Source organism: Zophobas morio, unplaced genomic scaffold, assembly GCF_036711695.1.
Source record: "Zophobas morio isolate AGI-343-1 ecotype UQ-CSIRO unplaced genomic scaffold, CSIRO_AGI_Zmor_V1 ptg000024l, whole genome shotgun sequence".
Taxonomy (NCBI): Eukaryota; Metazoa; Arthropoda; class Insecta; order Coleoptera; family Tenebrionidae; genus Zophobas; species Zophobas morio.
The window spans coordinates 14,175,685-14,200,844 of NW_026972129.1; the positions used below are offsets into that span (position 1 = coordinate 14,175,685).

At 35.1% G+C, this 25,160-nt stretch overlaps 1 protein-coding gene across 2 annotated transcripts in view; it reads right to left on the minus strand.

Annotated features, from left to right (window-relative positions):
- Nucleotides 1-719: 719 nt before the first annotated feature.
- LOC135134974 (transcriptional activator cubitus interruptus) overlaps nt 720-25,160 on the minus strand; it is an 87,760-nt gene continuing 63,319 nt past the window's right edge. For both annotated transcript variants that reach the window (XM_064063900.1, XM_064063901.1), the window contains exons 2-12: nt 11,195-11,319; nt 5,484-5,582; nt 5,061-5,425; nt 4,767-5,006; nt 4,559-4,708; nt 4,342-4,506; nt 3,975-4,205; nt 3,754-3,918; nt 3,326-3,694; nt 3,053-3,265; nt 720-2,998 (exon numbers count right to left, since the gene is read on the minus strand). In XM_064063900.1, coding sequence (XP_063919970.1) covers nt 1,103-2,998; nt 3,053-3,265; nt 3,326-3,694; nt 3,754-3,918; nt 3,975-4,205; nt 4,342-4,506; nt 4,559-4,708; nt 4,767-5,006; nt 5,061-5,425; nt 5,484-5,582; nt 11,195-11,319 — 4,018 coding nt within the window. In that variant the 3' untranslated portion in view covers nt 720-1,102. The remainder of the gene's footprint in view (nt 2,999-3,052; nt 3,266-3,325; nt 3,695-3,753; nt 3,919-3,974; nt 4,206-4,341; nt 4,507-4,558; nt 4,709-4,766; nt 5,007-5,060; nt 5,426-5,483; nt 5,583-11,194; nt 11,320-25,160) is intronic.

Consider the following 25,160-nt stretch of genomic DNA (forward strand, 5'->3'; position numbering starts at 1 on the left):
AACAACTATTATGTAGTTCTTTCTGAGTACATTGAACAGAAGGCACTTCTTTGGGGGTAAAGTAACGTCATGAGTTTGTATCATTATATCGAATTGATTTTGAACATTTGTCAAAAATAGTGGATTTTTAAAAATGATGAATATTAATACTTTCCCAATTATATTAGCAATTAGCACAAAAATGTATTGTGTGTTTCCTCTGTGTCTTAACTAATTTAAAATATAATGGAGTAGAATTTATTTTTTGGCGTCCCGATCTGTAAAGAGCTCATTCATGAGCGACTGATGTACCCGGTAGCTACGATTTTACAGTAATTCATTGATTTACCACATCACGGTGCGGTAAAATAACTCGGTGTTATTGAAGCACTCCGCTACGCGTCGTGCTTCAAAATTAAAACTTCACCTGTAAAATGCTACCTACCGCACTCATAATGTAAATAACTATTTCATTTGACGTTGATCGTGTGGAAAAATCAGTGCAATGATTTAACAAAACATGTCTTCATAGAATAAAAACATAAAATAAGAAAGTTCAGTAAGCCACAAATATTAGAACTTGCGACAGCTGACAAAATGTTCAGAAGAGAGTAAGAAAAACAAGTTATTATTTGACAATTAAGAATATGAGGGTCAGGCAGAGAGAAAGAGAAATATTATCTTTATTATTTATATCACTTTTTTATTTATTAGATTAAAAAAAAACAGTTTAAGCGCATCATTTATTAAATAATCTTCTATAGCAAATACAAAATAAACTTCTAAATCTAACATATATACAAACTTACTTCAATAAAATATGTGTACTTATTGTCTGATATGAACATGGCAGTAAATGGCCTTATGTGAAGTGAGATCATAGACCTCTAATTATTACAATATTATAAATAAATTGCTTCCATCATATTTATAAATTTATACACGATATTAATATACAACATTAAAGCCTTCTCTATTTATATATTGCTCAAAAACTAATTACAAATTTAATATCACAATGTACATTTTATACAAACTCTTGAATCTGTACTTAAAATTTAAAATACAGTTACAAAATTACATGATATACGGCCAGTACACCAAGTGCCTGACAGTCTTTGAACTATTGAATCATTTGTAAATATCTGTTTTCTTCTAATAAGGAACTGAGCGATGAAGTCATATCATTAACGACCATATTTGAACTTGTGGTATCGGAGCATTTTCCTAATGGGTGTGTGCTGCTGCTAACCATGTCAGAATTCGTAACCCACGACTGACAGTTCTGGACATATTCCAACGTCCTTTGATATGCGTCTTGTCTCATCCCCAATGGTTGTACCGTTGGACCGTTTGTACTTCCAGTATTTTGGGTTTGTTGGTTGACCGTGATACCAGGCGACATTTGCGACTGACTGATATCCTTACACTGTATTTCACTGTTACTTCTGCATTGGTGGTAACACTTGTGTGACTGATTCCGACAGTTGGCACAATTATTACAGTTCTGCACGTGATTTTGTACATTATTTGGCATACACTGATTGTATGAAGGCTGATAACAGTTTTGACCATAGTGAGCGCATGGTCGGCTCATTTGTGCTTGTTGGGGTTGGTTCATCATGTCAGTGGGCGCAGGTGTCGCCATTGCAGGAGATGGCAGCGGTTCATTCATACTGGGCATGCAGTTATATGCTGGACTTTGGATCGGTGGATATACATTAGTGTTGCAAGGGTAACTATTCATGGGTTTGTTTGATGGGCACCCGTTAGGTACGTAACCATTTGGACTACACATCTGATTGTAGTGATTCGTACACTGGGCAACAGATCCTCCCGACATCCCTGACCCCACGTAGCTGTTATTAACTTGCAATTGTTGCCTGCAGTTGTAATCATTGTTGGGATTTTGTGAATGGCAAACATTGTGGTGTTCGTTTTGTTGCGTCATCATATTTTGATTGTGGCACTGACGGCTCTGATTGTTATCCCATGTCGACCCGTGCTGAACGTAACACAACCCATGGTTGATTTGTCGGCTGTAGCACGGATTCTGTTGTATCATTTGGTTATTATGCAACATTACGCCATTCTGAATCACTTGATTGTGTTGCATCATGTTGCAATTCTGAGGTACGACTTGAGGATTTGGACTTTGCATAGGCATTTGGTTAGTTCCGGGCGACATTAACTGAGAATGACACCTCACAGACATTGGGGACGGTATCATCTGGTTCATGTTAGACGCAGGTGAGGGCACCATTTGGTTCATACTGGGCGCTGGCGAAAGCATGGGGTTTTGTATAGAACCAAAATTCGATGAAGGTGACGGCATAATTTGGTTGAAATTACCAGCTGGGGATGGCATCATGTGGTTCATAGTGGGTGCTGGCGATGGCATCATTGGGGTAACTTGGTTACCGGGCGAGGGCATCATCTGATTCAAACCTGAAGGTGATGGCATCACTTGGTTCAAATTACTTGGAGATGGCAAAATTCCAGAGGGTGACAACACATTCCGACTCTGAGGTGATGGTAAGCCTTGGTTTAAATTAGAAGAAGGTGACGGTAATATCTGACTCAAATTTGAAGGGGAAGACAACGTCTGACTTGGACTTGGTAAAGGTTTTTGTACTGTAGTGTTTGGGTTTGTTTCCGACCAACTCATAGCTGTACTAAAGTCGTTGTTTTGATTATCAGCCACTTGACTCAGGTAATGGACCATTTCGTCCGGTATCACTAGTTTATTCTCAACCATTTCTCCTTCTCCAACTTCATCTAACACGACTGCCTGATTAGGGTGAAGCTCTGAAGAACTAACGGTCCCTTTGAGTGGAGAAAGAGTAACTGATGCTGGTCTTGGTGGAGGGCTTTTGCGATCCGTGAGAGTGTGACAAGGTTCAGACATTCTTCTTGTGTCTGTACTAGCCGTCGTGTTTGAAGATGGAATGTTTTCAACAAAGCTGTTGGTCATCCAGCTTTGTTGTAGGGCAGTCTGTTGAAGAGATACGTTTTGCGTCTGTAAAAGGTAAGATTCAGTTAAAATGACCTCTACATGATGGGAATTGCTTACTTGTAGTACTAAGTTTCCATTTCCACCAGTGATTTTAGTCGGGACATTTTGCAACCTCTGCAGCTGTCCTGCAAGCAAATGTGATGGAGGTGTTGGTGGTACACAGGTTCCTCCGGTAGTTGCGGTAGACAATTGACTTGATCGTCGTGAACTTCCAGCCGAAATAGGATCGTAGAATGACCCTGGCGTTACACCAGGTCTCATACTTGAAGCCTAAACGATTGTATATGTTTAGAACAAACATTTTAAATTTCTACCTTTATGTTAATTTACCTGAGATGCCAAACTACTTTTCCTACTCATGTCGGCGCTCCTCATGCTACCGTAATATGAGCTGACCGTCGAATTGCTGTCTCTTCTTATTTGAGCTTGAGTATTGCCCGGCGGTTGCAACCTTTGTTGCAAGTCGGTAAATTGTGTCTTATTTTGAGGGCCACTAACGGTACCCTCCATTTTCAGGTCATTTATTCTTCTGTTAAGATCTGTTATTCCTATATTTTTACGTTGAGCAGGTGACATCGACGTCATACTAGAAAGAGGTTTGGTTTGTAACCGCGGCTTCATTCTAGTCCTAGGATGTCTTTCACTAACCGCTACCCCTCCTCCAACCATCGCTCGTAAAACATCCGGTAAATCATCAACCTGGAGAATATTTATTGATTTATAAACTTTGTTATGACTGCAACTTAAACAGTTATTACCTCTAAGTCCTCGGCATCGTAAGGCCAAGCAGGATCGTCCATCGGACCATTTCTTTGTACAGTCGTTGTCATATCAGTAGAAAAGTCGTCATTACAACCACCAGCCAATTGCGTTGCTCCAAGAGGACTTCCTTGTTGCTGATGTCCAGGAGAGTTAACATCCGACTAAAGAAAAAACAAAATTGAATTACAAAAGTTTCGAGTTATTTTACAACGCTTACCTCAGATTTAATACTTGGACTACTGAGACTGGCCGTTTTGTGACTTTGCATATCTTCACTTCGAGGACTCGAGTCTAAACCAGCAGCACCGTCTTCAGAGCCTCCATCAACTCCTTTATGTTTCTTGTTGGCGTAAAAGTCCGCACCGTGAACCGTTTTGACATGTTTTCTGAGGGAACTCGGATCGGTGTATCTTTTTGTACATCCTGGCGCTTTACACACGTAAGGTTTCTAAAAAAAATTAGTGAAGTGATCTTATTCTGTAATTTTTCTATTGAAGATATAATCACTTACAATAAAAAGTTCCACGAAAGCAAAGAAATTGATAGTAGTGATTTTGTAGAATTTTAAGAGGAAGATAACTCACCTCATTACTGTGTGTTCGGTTTTGGTGCTTGGCCCTATCTGATGCGTTACTAAAAGCTTTGGAACAACCGGGATATTCACAAGTGTATGGTTTTTCCCCCGTATGAGATCGCAAGTGTGTCTTTAGGTTCTCTAGTCTGGAGTATGCTTTAACACAACCTTCAAACTGAAAGAAAATTGTTGATGCTAGTTCTTTTCACTTTGCTTAATACAAATACCGTGCATTTGTGTGGTTTTTCCCCAGTGTGTCTTCTCATGTGTACGACGAGCATGTATTGAGCTTTGAACGGTTTTTCGGCCCGTGAACACCCATCCCATCGACAGACGAATGATTTCTTGTTGGCATGTATATGATCGTTATTGATATGCTGAAATTTGGAAAAGAGAACTGTAACTAAGATTACTTCATTAATCAAGAGAACTTACTTTGACCAGTTCGTCTTGAGTTTGGAATTCCGTAGCGCAGTCTTTCCAATGACAATTCGTTTCAATGAAATCTCCCGGTTCGTCTTTGAGATCCGTTTGGTCGTTCTGTCCTTCATTCGTTCCACATGATCCATTTCCAGCGTTGGTCGGTTCTTTTTTAATTTTAATTTTTCTTGCTTGAGCGTCAGAATCTAATTGTGTTAAAGTACCAGTCTCAGCTTTCTTCCTATCGTTAACAGACTGCAACGAAACGACGTTTATATTTCTTGTTGTCAGTAATAGTAATGTGCTTACATCAGTCTTGGAAATGTTGTGAGGTGAAGAAACATGTAGAGGGTGATGTCCTAGAGAGTACATTGAATGTGTAGGGGTTGCAGGAGGTAAGGGTAGTAAAGAACCGGCGCTCCTCATTAGATGAGCCTGGAGCTGCTGAAGGTGGAGCTCGGGATGCATGTTGAAAGCAGGACTGATTGCTCCTGCCGATAAGTGCCCATATGATCCGCTGGCACTCGATGACCTCGAACCATTAACTAAGACCAAGGAGTTGGGGGAGTATCTTATGGAATTGATATCGAAGGAATCTGAATAAGGGGAGGAGGATAAAGCTCTTTTTCGTGATTGTCTTATGCTACCAGGCCTGGGACTGTTCAGTCGTGAACCTGCCAAACAAATGAAGAATGGTGATTTAATGTTTTACGTGGGTAAGGAAGTAATTACCATCTAAGCTAAAGGGAAATTCGCTGCTGGCCAACGCCGACGATGGATGAAGCTCTGACAGCCCTCTAGCGCTGAGATATTCTGGAGACAGTCCCAGTCCTGAAACCGAGAAAAATTCAAAATAACCTCTGGCTGGCGTAACAAAAACGTCGTGCCTAATTGCGCTGGAATATTTTCGGTATTTTAGTACATTTCGTGAAAGGAAATGTGCTTATGGCTTAATTTCGTACGTACGCGGCGCCAGACGTGAATAAATATAGACAGAAGCAATAATTACGCTTCGTCGACAACTGAAATGCCCTCAAAAATAAAATAAACTTCACGACTAACTTATGCCGGTCTAAACAGTTTCGAAATAACGCACGATTTACTTTCAAACTTATGTTTCCTACGGTAAAGAACAAACGAAAAACACGCTTTAAAAAATCTGGTATTAATCAAAATTTCGTCGGCTGAGCCTATTAATAAGAGGAAGTGGTTATTTATGTGGAGAGGATTCCATGGGTAGATGGTGTTGGATTCAGACGAGAAGCGATGCAAGAGAAAAACGTCCTGTGAGTGAAGCTGACAGATTAGCATATGAAATGAGATAATTTAAACTCGTGATTATAATTAATGAGCTCCGTTTGTTGACGTTCTCTGCTCGATCGATCAATCTTATTGACTCTTGTCACTTTCATTTGTAGGTGTCCAGTTAGAAGTTCAACGGAACAGTGGAGTAAATTTTGTTTTGTTTACGATTCTGAACGTCGTGTTCAATACTTCACATCATTTATAAAATCACGAGTATTTTCAAATACAGTGAAAGACATTGTTCGACAATATGCACTTACCCAAGTTATAGCGCACCGAGAAATGTGACATTAACTTTTAATAAAGATAAGAATTGATGCATTATAACTATAAATAGGATTATCGCATTCATTGGACCGTTGAACAATAAAATGTTTCATTTCCATATAAGAAGAAAATCGTCCGAACGAATGTTGTTCAAAATAATTGTGCAGTAACTGTAGTAGTTATTTTTAAATAACTAGTGATTAAAATATAGAAATCAAAGTACCATTGTATTAAGGAACTATCAAATTTTAATGTATAATACAGCTCCATTGATTGTGGCATTATTAATCATAACAATGTAAGTCAGATCGTCAAGGTGTGAGAAAATTGTTTGGTCGATTGTACATATGCGTGACGTATGTTGTGTTACCAATATTCACATGTTTAAAATTAACCCAACCGACCAACGCACACACAACATAATGAACTGAAAATAGCGAGGGCAACGGTTCATTAAGTAAATCTTCAAAGTCTCCAACACTTACTACATCTGGTTCTAATGAAGAAGATCATTGTTATCGTTTTTGTGCACACATTTCTTCACTAATCTGTCAAATTATCTAGAAGAACCCGGCTATTTCCTAATCCGTTTCATTAATTAAAATTTACTTTAGTCTTTAACTAAGCCTCGGCAATAATTTTCAAGAAGTGCATATGGCGCCAAGGATGCAAACTTGTAACATCCTAATGATAAACACATGAAGACACGAATAATAAACAACAATAATTTCTATAAATATGTTAAAGTAAAAATTAACTACTGTTACAATATTTAGACTTCAAAGCAAAATTTGAACACGCTGCACTGACCACTTCACAGATTTTGTGGCAGTTATCTTTACAATGTCCCATAAAAAGTACATGTGCTATTGAACACATGGGTTTATTATGGGGTTGAGAACATCCCGCTGAACCGCTGTACGCATCTGGTTAGGTGAAATATATTACGACCATAATCTATTTTCGTTCGCTTTCAAACATCTCGGTTTTGTTCCTGTGATCAGGCTTTCTTCGGGATTTCAAGCACGCTGCTTACAAAGCTTACATTGTAATTGAAGCAACGAGTGAAAAATTAACCTCGTATGACTAAATAGATGCTGTCACATGGAGAAGAACCGAAAAATGGAACCAGATTAGCGTTAAAAATCTGTTAATTTGTCTTCCGCATTGGTTGCTAATTTTAGCTGATTATTGGAATAACTGCAATTTAAATTGGAAATATAGGATTTTGAATATGTACTAATTTTACTAAAATAGTGATAAGAAAAAGACTGATATCTTCTCCGATAATACTTCTACAGATTATTTGCACAACTTAAAGGTGATCGTGCATGTTGGGCTGAGAAATTCTGTAAATGTCATTGCTTTATGGTTAATTTTATACACTGTGTAAACAACACATTTTCGTTTTGAAAACCTTTTTGAATTGTCCACGACTTTTCTCTTTACGGCTTTATACAAAATCATCAATGGCGGAAATATTGTAAAATCTTTGGTTATTTTTTGCGATTATCATTCTCTATATGTTCAGTTCACTGTATTTATCTTTACTGCGCAAAACCGGAAGTGCTATTATAAGTTTTATGATTGACTGTATTTTGTGGATTCGTTACTGTAAAATATAATAAGTGGTAGTTTTGAGGTAATTTACTCAATCAGTTGAGATGAAAGACGTACACAACTCGTCAAAAATTAACGATGTTACGTCAATTTATCGGTGCGATTAGAGGCACTGTTTCGATAAAGCGGCAAAAACAACGCCTGCTTTGAAGTGTTGATGCAATGATTACTTACACACGCATTATTTAAAAACTGCAAATGAGTCAAAGGAATGTTAATGTAGAATGCTAGATTTTAAAATATAAAATTATCTCGACCACAACAGCACCGACGATTTCATTAAAAAACCGGATGCGAGGGTGCTTTCTTGTATAGATTTAACTCTAGAACCCGCATGTTCGTATTACTCACGCGCTTGTATGTTATGCTGTCACTTTTGTCCACTGGCTGTTTGAAACAATTAGCACACAGCATATATACTTCTGACACGTCTGCTTCAAGCGTAGAACTGCAATTTTCCATTATTTACATTAGTAATTTTTGACGTCTGTGAGCTTAATGATTTATTTTTGCAGAAGACGCATGTTTGTTTATTCTGGAATATTGGAAACGCTTCGGTTTATTTATACATAGCTTATGTTTGTTTTCACGAGCTCCTTATAAATGCGCGTTGACACAAATGTTTGTTGCAACTTGCTCGAATTTATTTGTGCGGCATGTGCGTCAGTTTTATTACCTCAATTTTGGATACATTGTAGTTTTTTCTAGCTTTGTGTAAAGAGTGAAAGCAGGTATATACATAGATACACGAATGTTCGTCTTGTTTCTAAGCGACTAAAAAAGGAAAGCCTAATATGGATTTGGAAATGATCACATGTGCAAAATAAAGCACTTAAGCTGACACTTGCATTAATAAATATCGTTACGTATTTGAAAATGTTCTTATATAACAATATTTTCACGAAAAGTTAATCACCTTGTTTACAAGATCTATCTTTGTCAAGTAATGATTTCCATACAATTTATAAGATAATTTTAAACTATTTTTTCACCATTCTTTTGAGATGAAGCACCTTGTATAGGATATTTACTCACATAAATACCATAGTTCCTGTTTTTGTTTGCCAATATAAGAAAACATGTACTTGATTGTGTTATTTAGTACCTACTCCTATAATATTTTTGAAAAATGTAAAAGTGTGTCTGCAGTATTAAACTGCTGCTTCAAATGAAAATGCAAGAAACGCGCACAACGTTTTGTTGTGTCGTTGGACGTAGCGACTTTGATTAGCTATAGGACCAGCTGGAAAAGTTAAGTAGCGTAATCCGGTTACTGAGTAAGAAACAACAAGCTTAAAAGTGGATTACGGTATCATTAAAATATAAATTATCATAATTTTTAATAGAGGTCGATATTAAGTAACTTGGATCGATAAAGTCTTTATTTTATTATGTCCAACCATGTTGGGAATCAAGCTGAGAAAATGCTGCCTTTATTTTATTAGATATTAAAATATCGAACGAGATGACTTTAAAAATGACACGTGGACATTTATAGCTTGGGATTTTATCGATACATTTACTCGACTGACGAACTCAAAGCGAACATTAACGTTCAACTCGAAGACATCCGAAATATGCCAATCGGTTCGCATTCCGCAGAGCTTAATAAGCGGAACAGATAAAGACAAAATACATGACAACCAAAAAAATGAGGAAAAAAAATGTGATAAATTATTTTGACGACTTTATAGTTTCGAACTTCATGATGATCTCATATTAATTTTTCAATGTCGGGTACAGATTACAGCGGGAATTCGCAAAGATGATTTAAAATTGCACTGTATTTGAAGATGATCGATGCCTACGAGTAATGAACTTGTTTGGCAGAATATTTACGACGTGTTTTCTATCTTTATTATAACGAAAGGTGCTGACATGCTGCCAAAACTAATTTTATTACATAAGCGGGCGCAAACCGTGTGATCTAAAAAACATGTCAGAGTTGGTTATGATCGTGAGCTATAGTTGGTATTTCCGATTTTAAAATGACATTAAAATGACAGTTGTTAGCCGTGGTTTGAGGTCAACATCCTGTTCGGTTTTTGCTGACATCTATCAGCAGGGAATATACTATATTAAATTTGCTACCTTTGTGTTGATTGTCATTTTAGCCTGAAATGTTTTGTTTATTACTATTATTAACTCGAACCATCGTGAACAGTTTAAGACACACTCATTTTAAACAAACAAGATACATTGTAAAATTCACTTGTGATGCATATTTAGATAGATAATAGACTTTCGAGGTAAGTCGTGTTACAGAAAACGTTCGACCCAAATAAAGGAATTTATAATGTGGAAATTCTCACAAAACGTGTACTAAAATAAGGACTCAACGATCAACACTCCGAGCAAAAAACATCAACAATTATAGATTGCAGATACAATTGCAGCATGTAAATTATATTTTCGAAAAACCTACCTAGCAAAGTCAAATTATAAAATTTTGAATCATGTATTTCTAAAAATTCAAACAACAGAGATAAAAAATAAGGACGGATTAATAAAACACTATTATTTTGAAAAATGTATGTAGGTTTTACCCGGCAGTATTTTGAGAAGACGTCATTCAAATTGTTGATGGGGTCAAATTTTGGTTAGCGTTTTATCATCTTCAACCTGTTCAATATTTTCAAGTTGAGACGCTTGTATTTCTATAATTGTTTTACATTTTTCTTTACAATGAAACAAAAGTTAACTGACATATAAATAATGTTACAAGTAAAGTTTGACGAAAGATATAGCGCGTTTACAACTTTAACTTCATAAGCATTTTTCAGCTTATCCTTCATAAAATGCAATAAATTGTGAAAAATAAGAGTTCCGAATTTGAATTAAGATAGTACTTGCACATATTTTTAACGAAACTTTAGTTTAAAGACAAACAAATATTATCAGGTCGTGGAAAACACAGGTAATATTTATTAAAAATGCATGAAAAATTCTTGTATTGTTAATGTCATCGCATTCATACGATCTTTTATTGACTACCTGTAAAGCACAGTTCTAATCCACATACACATATGAGCAATGGTTTATTTTAAAAATCATCGACATTCGATTGCGTTACTATGTTCACGCTAGCGGAACCAATCTAATTTTGCGTATCAGTGCTTCCCAAATGGCAAGAAACAGAAGCGTTAACGAAATGAAATTAAATCAGAGATTATCGACCGCGATTTCATTATGGAATTCTATTGCTCACTAGCATTCTTAGTAAAGAAAACCTTCGATTGCTTCCTGCTTACCGTGTATCGAGTTGGCGGTGGAATGCTGCAGTGAATAGAGGTACTCCATGTGGGGAGGAAGACGATAAGCGGGATGCAGTTCCCGTCCCAGTAGTTGGAGACCACTTCCAGGACTTCCGCTTACCCTAGAATATAAAAATCACAAATTTAGTTAACGATTAACATTCAATAGAATTTCAGAACATAATATAACATAATATAAATAATAATAAGGCTTATTTATACAACTAACAGTGTTAGTAGGCCAGTAATATGCCGTCACACTAATATATTATGATCAAATCTTCAGTTATAAAAACTATCTACTATCTTGGTCTGAAATTTTTTTTTGTTCCCCTAATATTTCTGACTAAAGAATTTATTTTGTATCATACTCATAGTTACCTCAGATCTACGATTTCTTACTACACAATAAAAAGTATGTCACCAAGTTGGCTGTGAAATTTCGTAAATTTTGCCGCCTCGTTGTAATGACTGATGACTACTCGTCGCCTGTCATAAATGCCAGTCATAACCTATCTTTTTCAAGCATTTTGGGTTTTTGCTGGGACGAACATTTCGCAACTGCGTATATTTAAGGGTCATTTTATAGTATGGAATGCTCTATCCTTGGGAACTTTTTTATTTATGCCAACAAATCTACCAAGTTGTTTAAAATACTTAATATATGTTTTCGTTTGTTACGCAGATCTGTGCTGCAACTCCCTTTTCTCTCGCGTACAGTCAATCGTTTTCGAAATGGGATTTCAAAAAAATACGATCAATATAAACGCCAACAAGTTTTTATGGCTGAATAAAATTTTAATCCGGACTGCATTATCAGGCGTGTCGCTCTACATTCAACCAAACGCACTCGTGTAAAGCATCCGCGAAGACAACAAATAGCAGGATGACCGTCTTTCTGCAGGACCGGTGTAATCCGGCTTGCATAAAACGAGCACAACTCCGGATCACCTATGTTTTGTTCGCACCTTGGATGTGGGTGTTTTATACAGTTGTACCAAACAAAGAAGGACACCATTTCAAACTGAATAATTTGACAATTTGTATACAGGCGCCTTGGTCATTTACATAAATTTCGTCGATGGTCCCAGCTCTGCGGGCTTGACTGCTCTATCATCAAATATGTTTGAATGAGTCACAAAGAAGTCGATTCGGTCACAGTTATTGATATCATTGAGCTGAAATACCGTTGGAGTTGTGTTTGGTGATATTTGACAAAATAGGAACCGAAAAGATGAGAAGTGTTATTATCCTAAATATTTACATTTGTAAATACTGCGTGGGTATTGTACGAACGGAACTTAATTTTCATGATTGTTCTTTTATTTGCCTGCCTAATACAGTATTTATGTTATAGACTTTAAGAAATATTTTTAGTATAATTTTTTCTAGTTTCCTTTTTCACCCCGTTCACTTTATTAAAGAGGGTCATATTTTGTATTTTTATAGAAAATATATATTATTCTTAAATTCGTTGACGTACTTTCACACTTTTTATGTTTCTAAAATATTATATTGCCTTATTATTTTATTACATTTTATTTTCAAATTTTTCTAAAATGAGAAAAAAAAATTGCTATTTGAGATGTCCTAACCTTTACAGAGGCAACAAAAAAAGTTGTTTAAGTTTTGAAATGTTCCTGTTAAGCTGCACAATGTAGAACTTTACTTTTAACGTTAACCTGGAGCTCAAATTAGGATACTCTTCACTATAGTTTATAGTTTATAGAAAGTTTCCATAGAATTAACGAATTGTTTAAAGTCAGTTATACAGTCAATTTAAGGATGATACCTTTTGGTCTTTTTCTGTCTATTCAGTCTTGTTAACAGTGGAGAAGGAAGTTCAGCAACACTGATTATATAAGTATATAATTACGTTATTAGTCTTTGAATTTATCCCCTAAGTTGGTTATCAAATTGCGTCTATACTCTCTACAAAGTTGGTTAATTTACACGGAATTCCATATTTTGATATACTTGTTAAAATATTCAATAATGTGTGATGTAAGCCAATGCTAGCATACCCATATTTTTGACCATATATCTAAATTTAATTAGTTTCCTAGCAAGTGAAAAATTTCTTATGTGTATCAGGTATTGAAAAAAGATCGGAAATGATTTGACCTCACCTCACCTGACCTATACCATCATTAATAACTTATAAAGTATTAGAATTCATATTGGATAACATAATTTGCACCCATATTTCTAATACTCTGAAAATCAGAATGCTTTCATTACAAAAAGATCTATCCTAATATCCTGGAGAACGCCTTGATTAAAAGAACTAGGTTGACGATTTATATGGTGATTTGTCCAAGGCATTCGGTCATATTAATTATTTTTATTTATTTATTTATTTTATTGAATTACGTTTCTCAACAGGCCAGAGGTCCAATTACAGGGAAACGGGACATACACAACGCCCAGAGGCAGGGCAGGAATCGAACCCACGACCCAAGGTGTACCGGGTAAGCACGGGTCCTCTTATGACCCGGGTGGGGGATATAATTATGACTGACTTATTAATAAAATAGCATCTTTTGAATTACCATAAACCCTACTCGATCTTATTTGATTTATAGGACAAATTTCTTTATATACAGTACAAAGACTACAAATTAAAGCCGTTTAACGAAATCTGAGGGTTTCCACAAGGTTTCGTTGTGGGAGCTTTATTCTTTTTGGTTTATATTAACGACTTATGCTCCAGATTAGATATTCCTCATTTGTTATACGCAAATGATCTAAAAATATGCGATTAAATAATATCACCAGATGACTATCTTCAATGGGAGAAAAACAGTAGCAGCTTTTACGTAAAAGTAATAATAATATGAATCCAAATTGACAACTCATTTAACCTAAAAAATCTCATTGTCATTAGATGTACATATTAGTAGTATCCATAGTTACATTTCATTAAATCACTTGTTAATAATATTGAATTTTTCAAATATGATTTTGGCAGTAATATTTAGCAGAAGTACTCTTTTTGCCTTCATCCACACTATTAATTTCTTTTTTGTTGATCTATAATGGCTTTAAACCTGTTGACCAACTGACAATAATAATAATATGAAATTCACCAAATCAAATTCTCAAGCTCAAGCCTCAATCTAAAAGTTTATTTAAACGGAACGAAGAAACATGTTTCATGTTCCGTTCCATTTATACATCGTCCTTCACTATAATATGTGAAACACTGTGAAACGAAAACGTTATTCCTCGGAGGGTGCAACTGGCAGTACTGAGAAAATTGGCTCTTCAGTACTACCGACAGTCACAAACAATTTCCATCCACAATGTCCGTGAACAAATGCTTGACGCAAATGTAGAATTTAATCATCCGAGTCTGGGCAAAATGAGAAATCTGACGAAACACCTGCCAAGATTGACATTTGTCAATATCAAATTTTTAGTATAGGTAGGTGCGTTTAAACTTCACCGACACCTTGAAGGAAATTTAAATGTGAAACTGATTTTACTACTGTGTGTGTTAAACCCTAGGAATACTTTGGTAAGATTGAGACTGACTATTTCAGCTTCAGTAGGTTGCAAAATTTTTGTTTGTTTGGGACAACCTGACAAATAAGAAGACGCATATTTTATCAACACAGTTTACTTACGCGTGGTACAGTTATGTGCCCCCACGTAAACCAGAATTGTATTTGAAGGTACCTACTTAGACTGTGTTCATTAATTTTGCTTATTGCTGCCAAATGTATTTAATATCCAACAATAGGTTCAACATTTCCAACATTGCTGGTTGAAAAAACTTTGCGTTGTATAAGCAGACGTCACCTTTACTGCTTAAAAAATGAGTTCTTCTCTTGTACTTTCAGAATCTGAGATGATAAATGTCAAAGCGATTTGCGCTAAATGTTAAAACAAAGCACTTAATTTATTACTCTCGTCACGAATTCATGAACTTCAATCAATTCATCGCACAGAACGAACTACTATGAATCTAAAGCCAGCGAGACAAAGAAATTAAGTCAATAGAGTGAATAATTGACAATAACAAGGTCTATTTATTTATTTCACGAATCGATGGAAGTTTCCTATTATAGTGGTAATTATTATTTGTAGACTGCGTTTAACCCGTTCCTCGCTGAGCATTGGGAAGAAGCGATAATTAGAGTCTGGTTCGTCTTTAAAAGGCGTTGATGCTTCAAATCAGCATTAATTAAAAATCAAGTTGTGATTCATTCCGGCGCAAGTAATTTGAATTAATTATTATCGGATCGTGCACGTCTCATGTGTGCACGGTATACATATTCAAACGCACGCTAGAAATGCATTTGCATAGAACACGTTCTTGTTGCTGGTTACTCTATTAAGGTGTGGGACAGAATGAAAACCGTATCTGGAGCTCACACGGCTACTGCCGTCCCGCCTCTAAATTAGAATCATATAACGTGTCATAAATAATCATAACGAAAGTAGCAATGCAGGAAATGCAACATTAAATGGTCGGCTTCGTATTTATACGTTCCTTTGAAGACTATGAGAAAAAACTGATAAGTTACGACAGACAAGCCCAACTTGCCTTACTTCAATTAAATGCGCGAGCGGTTGCAATTCGACATATTTGATATATTCGATCATTTATTATTTCTTATAACGAACAGAAAAGTTCAAGGCTTTCCGATTACAATATTAACACAAAAGAGAGTTGCCCACAATATCATTATCTGGAAGAATCGATGGTAAAAAACACCTGAAAACAGAAGCTGGAACAAATCGTTTAATCGGTATACCGAGAAAGCAGTTTAATGATAGTGCCTATAACAAATGATGGTCGCGAACCTATCCCGAGGCTATACTGCAGACCTGGAAGCAACAATTGGTTACCACCAACTTTGCTGCAGCGTGAGCTAATAAGGCAATTTTAGCAGCGTTTATGTTGGTGGCGACGCACCACAATGGCCGAAGGAATTTCCTTGGAGCTTCTTGTTCCGTGTTTTGACACATCCTTGCAACAATGGGCATTTTTTTCTCATTATGGATAACCCACATTTTTACTTACTTTGTATCACAAAACTGCACACACTAGAAAGTCTTTAGTATTTCTAACTTGATTTTCTACGATTTAACAACTTCATTCTTTGTTTAAGTATTTGAACCATGAATAATGAGAAAACACGGATAAGTTTATACCGAAGGATCTATATCAATTTTTTTTCAGGAACGTGAGTTGAAATAAAGAGCAAATTATCATTAATGAAGAATATAGTCAAAGTAGGTTAGTAATTGTTCGTTTTTGTCAAATGGCATTGAACCTATTAGTCACTCGTCTTAAATTAAAAATAGAACAGAATTTTAGAAGGCCTTAGAATATATGTTTACATAAATATTTTTTTATGTTAATAAAATATATTTCCAGATAAAAAGCTGTAGAACATATCATAGTTATAATTAAATATTTTTATTTGCAACAAGGGGATAAATTTAGTTAGGTATTGTTAGATTGCCGTATCGTTTAAATTAATGGGATAAGTTTAATTAATTACATAAACTATAACACAAATCAAAACGTTTTCTGTTAACTTAAAATTGTAAAATTGTAGATAACAATTTCAAATGTTACACATGGACTAACGCCTCGTTGTGACCAAACTGCAAATGATTGTGAAGTGATTATTTTGCAGAAATGAAGCAAATATTTTAATATTTGGCGTGAAATACAATTCTGTACATGATTTCGTCGTAAAGGAATTAATAAACAAGTTAAAGTAAATTTCTTGTAAGTGTAAATGTTTTTCCTAAAATTCTTGTAATTACACTATTTTATTTTACAGTTATATTTGTAATAAATTTACTACTGTCTAATTAGATGTGGTTATGTGAATCTAATGTGGGTGTTTACACACGTTTATGCATAGTGTTAATGTAATAACAGTAAAATAAAGACTATCCATAAATTCCATATACTCAACACCGCAATTTCTTCAAAAATACAACTCACAGCGTTGCCAGTATTATAGTTGTAGTAATTTATTCTAGTGTGAAATAATTTAAGATTATGTTTCATTTCATTTTTATTGACAGTTTTTTCCAATTGTTAACTTCAGTCCACGGTTGTTTCAGACTAACAATCCGTTACAGGAAACTCTCAAACTTTGTAGTGCCAATTTTAAAATAGACTTAGTGACAAAAGTAAAAGAACACCAAGAAGGAATGGTAATTGTGTAATGAAATTTTATGAACAGGCAAATGGTTGTCAGAATATGAATTGATTCAGTGGTAGAGATCCAGTAGTTTTAAGAACATTTTTTCTTGGACCTACACAGAAGAGGTATTTACATTTTCTGATACGTTTCATGCCACCTGTACTTGGTACCGAAGTCCTTCCAAATACTCTGAAGGACGGCATAAATTAGGTAAATTGAGTTCGAAAGATTTTACAAGACTGTTGATAGTCTTGGTTGTTCGCAGTCTTCCTTCTTCTGCAAACCATTTGTCTACAGTCAAACATGTAGTCGAAAAACGATCCCTCACAGCTTACAGTCTTAGATGATGCTTCGGATGTGTTGTCGCCTGTGAGAACCTGACCTGATAACAGTTTGCTACAGACCATACTGTCTTATTCAATAGGGCTACAATTTAGAGAAACGACAATTCCGCTTCCGGAAGAGCCACTCTTCGACGTCTCTCACAGTTGCAGACTTGCCTAAAATTTGAATGCTGACTCACTCTAGGACTTGTGACAAAAATCTCAAACACAATAACGTGCCGGAAATGGTCAAATGAGCCATCACATGATAAATTCTTCTTCACCATACAAGAAAAAAAAATCTTGAAATTATTGGACCGATAATATTCCAATTCTAATCAATTCTTATTTTGACAACACTTAGCCTATATATTTAGCATTATAAATTCGTCATTCCTTCTTAGTGTTCTTTTATTTTTATCATTCAGCACAATTAAACTATATAATCAGGGTGATCTTTTAACTGAGTTCAAATGGTGATGGTTTTTTTGATTTTGGAATAAATTATGGCAAATTTTAAAAAGATATTTTTGGACATGTTACGGTATCATAATTAAAAAAAAACAAAACAAAGTTTAAATTAGATGAAGCGACAGCAGCATTTAACCTAGAGTTCCTACATGTACATTTTCAAAATAACTAGAGTTCCTGTTGAGCATGCAGTTACGATCGCTGCAAAGAATTGCAATGATTGTTAAAGATTCGTAAAGACGGAAACTGAAATCTACTCAGTACTTAAGCAAGTTCTCAGTAGTTTCAGCAGTTTCCCATTTTGATATGAGTTAAACATTGTAGCGAATTTGCGGTATTTGTATTTAGTCCAGGCACTTTTTTGACTGTAGCTACATTATGAAACATTCGACCAAAACTTCATGTAACGATACTCCCAGGTAAATATAAATTACAGTTTGTCCACTTTACATTCTATATTCATTATTTATTATTCATACTATTAATACTATTCAGTGTATGAAGCTATCCAGTGTACACTTTTCTATAAAAGTTTGTTAATTTACAGCAACCATTCGAAATAAATTCAGCACACTGTTTAATTACCACAGCGTTTTATGCGAATTTAAACGATATAATTATAAGTACTTTCATGGCACTAAAATAATCTTTATTTCGATCACGTATAAAAACCTTTCGGAAATATGTCATAACAAACAGGTGTTCATTTAAATATCCGTCCGTTCATACTCCCTGTTAAGTGAGTAGAGTGGTTAAATATCATCTGCAACTTTTGATAGTTCTACTAATAAAGCCGCTACCTTAATCCCAATGTGATATCTGCATCTCCATAGCAAGAATTTAACCCATCATAATAAAATTAAAAGCATTCTACATTTAAACTGTGGTACGACATTCAAACCGAATTATATTGTTACTGGGAAGATTTTTATTACTTAATAACAGGTTTTAAAATTTTTGAATTAGAAAAAGAACAATGATAAGTAAGAGTCTTTAAAAAGACTGATCTACAGAAAATATCGAATAAACGATTAACACGAAAAACGAGATGAAACTGAAAACAAGCACGACACGAAGGCACAAGTGGAGTGAAAGCTCGAGCTGACCGAAGGGTAAAGGACAGATATAATTTGTTGATCGTGCTCAATACAGTTGTCAACATCACTTGATCAACAATATTAGGGTTTTAAAAGATCACGTACTTTTATAAGTGCAACTATTTGGTAAACGGAGTATATTTAATACCAACGGATTTACTGAAAACTTCACAGAATGGACAGTTAAAAAATTCATGTCGCCGTCTTATTCTGTGCGCCTACTTTTCTGCACTTTCGTTAACTGCACTTTCTGCATCGGTCTGCATCAGTAATGAAGCGTCGAAATTATTCTAAAAACGAATCATGTTCGAGTACACATTATCATTCAAAATTTGGTCAAGTGCATCCATTGTTCGGACGATCTCCTAGTGTCGTGCATTGTGTAATTCCATTCACCGATAAAGTCCAGCATGTAATTGGCACTGACCACATCGTGCAGTGTCGTGAACAGGCCAATCTTGGCAACAATCGTCGGATTAAATATTCATGAATGGGAGTCCAACTCCACACGAGTTCCAGTTTCTTTTCAGATCTCGGTTTTGCTCTTCATGGCGAAAATAAACATGGATGATGTGGTCGACTACGAAATGCCATTAAATCGAAGCAATAAACACGAACATTGACGTAAAATGAATTTTAATGGTCCATCGCGTTTCGCTAGTGATGTCCACCGAGGTCCAGCAGAGCAATACGCAATCAATTTCTTTCACAGCATCAACGAGCTTTAACGGAACGAACTCGAATTGTTTCCGCCCACGAAGTCTACGGGTTATCGAAAGAATGAACGGTAGGGGAGAATGGGTTATGATATCTTACTGAGACATAAAGATACATTAGTTGATAAAATACAACGGCCAGAAAATGTATTGCCTTGAATTTTTAATAAGCCACTTACGATACACTCCCCGAAAACTGGAAAATAAATGATGGCCACATGAAAGTCGGTGGTGGCTTGTCGTTTTGTTGAAAAGAAATTTTAATCACTGTGTCCAAATGTTATTTTTATGTGTTAATGATTTGCCATTCTGTGAAATAGGTTATGTCAATGTAAAGAATATGGTACCGCCTAAATTACAGTGAAACAAGTTAAGGTAATGGTCACATTTTGTTCAAACTATCCAGAGTATTGTTGTTCACATTTAGTGCGTTTTTTACGTGACAGTAGTATTTGAACCAATAGGAATTCTGGATCAGTTTTGTCCAGACAGAGGTCTCTTTAGATTGAAATTGATAGCTAATTCTCTTTTAATTTTATTTTAAAAGAACATATTTGACGCACTGTCTCATATTGATATAAGCACTTACTTATTTATTACTTGGGCTAGAGAGCATAAATGGCATAAAATATCAGAGGGTCTCTAATATTTATGATGAGCGGTTGTCAAATTTCACCATCATGGTAAACTATAGCTTTATAAATTCAAAAAATCCTGATAAACTGCCACTAATAATACTTTTAGTAATTATAAATTAAACAAAATCAAAATAAAAATTTTTAATTAGGACTAAGATTAGAGTTCCAAAACTCGAAGTGTTCATGATTCAATAAGGTTTTTTGGGGTGAAGTCCCACTTTAACAGTAACACGTCCGAAAACCGATTCGGAATTAAAGTAATTCCTTTCATAATGTGAAGTTTAATGAATTCAGAATAACCTTTAACGTTTTGATTTATTAGTTCAATGAAAAATAATTTTTGGTACACTTAAAAATTTACCAACATCAGTTTATAAACTTCAGGTCACGTGTATATATGTGACGTACCTTGCACACCTAACAAACATCATGGTGTATTGTGGGTTGCTAACTTCTCGAGGCAAGAAAGCAAGTTTTTAAAATTTTTGTGAAGTAGATTTTCAAGTTTTTGTGTTACTAATAGACAAATAGGGATTAACTAAATAATAATAATAATAATGATAATAATTGCGTTACTAACGGTAGGTACATCTTAAAAATGTTAATAGGGAATAACCATTTAAAAAAAAAGGATGAATATTGCTAATACTGCTCCAAATATTCAACTAGACTTTTATGGGACAAGTACAAACAGTAGATCCTCTCATGGACAATTTGACACGATAATGAGGCTCTTTCGCGGTAAATCGTTTCAAGGCTTCATCGATGCTTCTAATTCTAAACCGAATCTTTACTATTTGATAATAACTGTGACCGTCACTTCCATTCTTTCGTTTCCCCTACTTGTGATCCGTGCATCTCAAGATAGCATCTCCGGTCCTAGAGCCCGTTTAAGGGGATGACTTTTTACCGAGTTTGGACAATACCTTAATTCTGTCTTGTGACAAGCAGGTAGACGGGTTAAGAGCCACAGATCTTTCCGAAAGGACTATTTAGTACTGTCATTCCTAATGATTTCGGAGAAGACCGTGGCGTGTACAAAGCGTCAACAAATGTGTTCATTGCGATGTTACCTTCAGGAAGTTTATAATGTCTTTAAAACTGAATTGCTCGTTCGCTTATTATTTCGCCAGACTATACGTGTCAATTAATTTAAATTTATCTCCTGCACACTGGTCGAGAGTGGTTGCGAGACGATACCACTGCTTCTCGCTAAATGTGAGTTTACTTAACGAGAACATAAACCTTTTACATGCGAGGAGCGATGGAAATGAGCGTAAATACAGTCGCAAGGAGAGCGCCTACAAAATCAGAACACCTACGGTAAACCATAAACGACAAAACGTCCACTAACAAGTGTGAATTGTTATCAGCTGCCCGACCTTTAACCCTACAAAACCAACAGCGCGTTACCACGTTTATTAATTAGGTGGAGCGAGTCAGGCGGAAAAATCAGGACCCTCAACATTCCTCCGGGTTACAAGGTTGCTCATTGCTGGCAGTAAAAAGCGACAAAAAGGAAGCGAAGACCATTTAAAATGTTGGAAACATTACTATGTGAGACATGGAACTAGACAGAAGAGGATGCACTTCTTGAGACTAGCGTGTTCGGCCAATGCGACAATACACCAACTGCCAAGCTTTCTAGTGCAAAACGCTACGAACTGGTTGTATTGGCATCAGATATCCACTAGCTACTTGAGTATGCCAATTAACTTACTGTGACCCACCCTTGTGTTAGATTATTCTATAGTCTCACGTGACCGTAGGTGTTAATAAGCCGCCTTATCTTGCGATATGTTTGCTCTTCTACATTCATTTAAGGACGACAATAAAATACTCGCAATTGTGCGGAACAATGAGTGCTGTTTGTAAACTAACAGCGTAAGCACATCATGATTCATGCCTGCCGATTTAATTTTTATAACTTTTTTACTGTCGAATAAATCCATTTATTTTTGTTGTTATTGATAATGACAAAAATATAGGACATCATTATTTTATTTGTATTTTAATTGCAGCATAGTAATATACAATGTGTCTATAAATGCTTATATTTTAGTTTCAACGGGGACTTTGAAATTAAAAACAAAAAGTGGTACAAAACGTATTGCGATAAATGTTTTGAGCTTTTTGCAATCAACATGCTAGTCAACCCTAATCACTGAACTGTATAATTGGCCCATAATTAGAGTAAATAATAATATGAAGATATGAGAATGAAAGAAATTCCAGAGCCACCCTTGATGCCAGAATTATTTATAAACACACAATATAAAAATATATGAGAATGTAACGTAAACTTTAGAGTTTATTAAGTATGACATTTCAAAGAGAATTCATTGCGCGGAGTACATGTAAATGTACTGCAAAATTAAATTATAAAGACGAAAAATGACAAGAAATGATTTTTTGTGTTATATTTTCGAATAAGAGTAGAAAGAAATTATCAAATGCCACTTACACCTGAAATCGTAAAACTCTTGATATAGCTTGATATTACTCTAACATACTACCGAAGAAATAGTTCTTTTCCTTAAAAAAGAAGCCGCATACATGAATTTTTGATTTTAGAATATCTTCTACTCACTAACTTTAGATTTACATTGTAAAATTATTAAAATTCAGCAGGTGGCGACTTCAGGAAAGTTAGACTTAGGTATTTGTTGAAATTGCTGTCAAACTAGGAGGGTTCATAATCATTAGGTATTTATCACACTGAGGTTATAACCAGCACTAGTAATGTTAATGACTATTAAATTAATGTCAAAAGTAAAATTTTCTTCGAAAAAAATGCTAATAACATCAAACATTGTATATAACACGAAGCCTTCGGAAATTTACTTTTAGTAACCTGCCCACATGGAAAGAGGCAGATTGTTCCTAGTATAAAGTTAAAAAAGTAGTATGGATAAATTGTTTGCGTAGATAAAAATACCAGACAGCAACATATTGGCAACAGCATTGTGGACGTTTATCGTCCATTCAGTGCACCTATATCGGGGCAACTACAAGAATGTGTTCTCAGATATATGCACTAACAATACAAATTGCCATTTGTAATGCAATATAACAGCTACTTTTTCAAACGATTTCACACCCGACAAACCAGTAAGTGCAAAGAAAATTGGATCATTATTTATTATATTAGTGTGATACACCCACATTCTGTTTTTGTAAGATTTATGTGAAAGTATAGCTTGCAAGTTGGAAACGTCGAATAACTATGAAATAATTCATATTAGATCATTTCAAACTTAACTATTATTATTATTTGATTAGTTAGTAGTAATAGAACTTTAGTATCCATACAAAATGAACTGACGAACATAACAAGGTGTTGAAATGCTGTAATAAGAATTTTAGAGTACAATGAATAATCAGTTACTGAATTATGACTGGAAAAATTATTAATCTTATATTAATTAACTGAAATAACCGTCTCATAATAGGTGTTTACGCAATGAGTGGAATACATACATGCGGAACAATGTAAGTGCGATAGTAGTGTATCCCACGAATCGTGTACGAAATTTTATCTACATACAACCGTTGAATGTTTTACAAATGGAACCATTGTTGCTGGTCACAATCATGGACTAACTACTTTCGATCAAAATTTTGGGAAATTAATGTTAGCAATGTACTTAGCTACAGTGTAAAGAGTAAACAAATTCTGCTTTTCGTCAGACAATTTTCCTGGCGTTTGAACGATATGAAAAAGGGCGCGAAAAAGTAGTTAACTTAACTTTTGGTGAACTCAGCAAAGCTAAAAAATCTTCTTCATTGTGGCCTTATTATTCTGTTGAACACAGAATTGCTTGCTACAGTCTGTACCACCCTCAAGGATAAAGGGGATGGAAGTACTTCTCCCACATTTTTACTTACCTACTTGTACTTTTAGAACTAAGTCAGTTGTTGGATAGCTGGTGAGTTGTTTAAAACAGTAAATCAAGAGAATATAGTTCGTTCCTTTCTGTCAAGATAGTTACATGAACATATATTTACGTCCTAAAAGCCGGATTACAGTGTGCGTTAGCTGAAATGACTATAATTCTACGAAACATCAGTCGAACATCCTAAAATCAACCAGAAACAGGAAGGTCAGTGCGTCTTTTTTCTCCTTTTACATGTCATTTAATCACTTATCCAAAAGATACATTTTATCGAGTGAAACGTATTTCAATATATCTTTTAATCACACTCCTTGAAAACATAATGAAAATTACCACTACTTAAAAAAAAAATTGTAGAGCATCATAGAATCATTTGTTAACAATTACAAGAATGATAGCGTTAGTATATTAAACGCTAGATATCAAACTGCTTACGCCGAATTTAGATTCCAACATAAACTTAAAGAAATCAGAGTTGTGGTCAATTTTTTTGCAGCGAATTTAGTTTAATTTTAGTTGGAGTTCAGTTTTTATCAACGTGTGGGTGATAAAAAACAACTTCAGTGACAAGGTGCATAAGATTTTTTTTCTAAAAGTATTTTTAAAATTGGCAACATTTATATAAAATTTTGTTTTAGTTTTATCT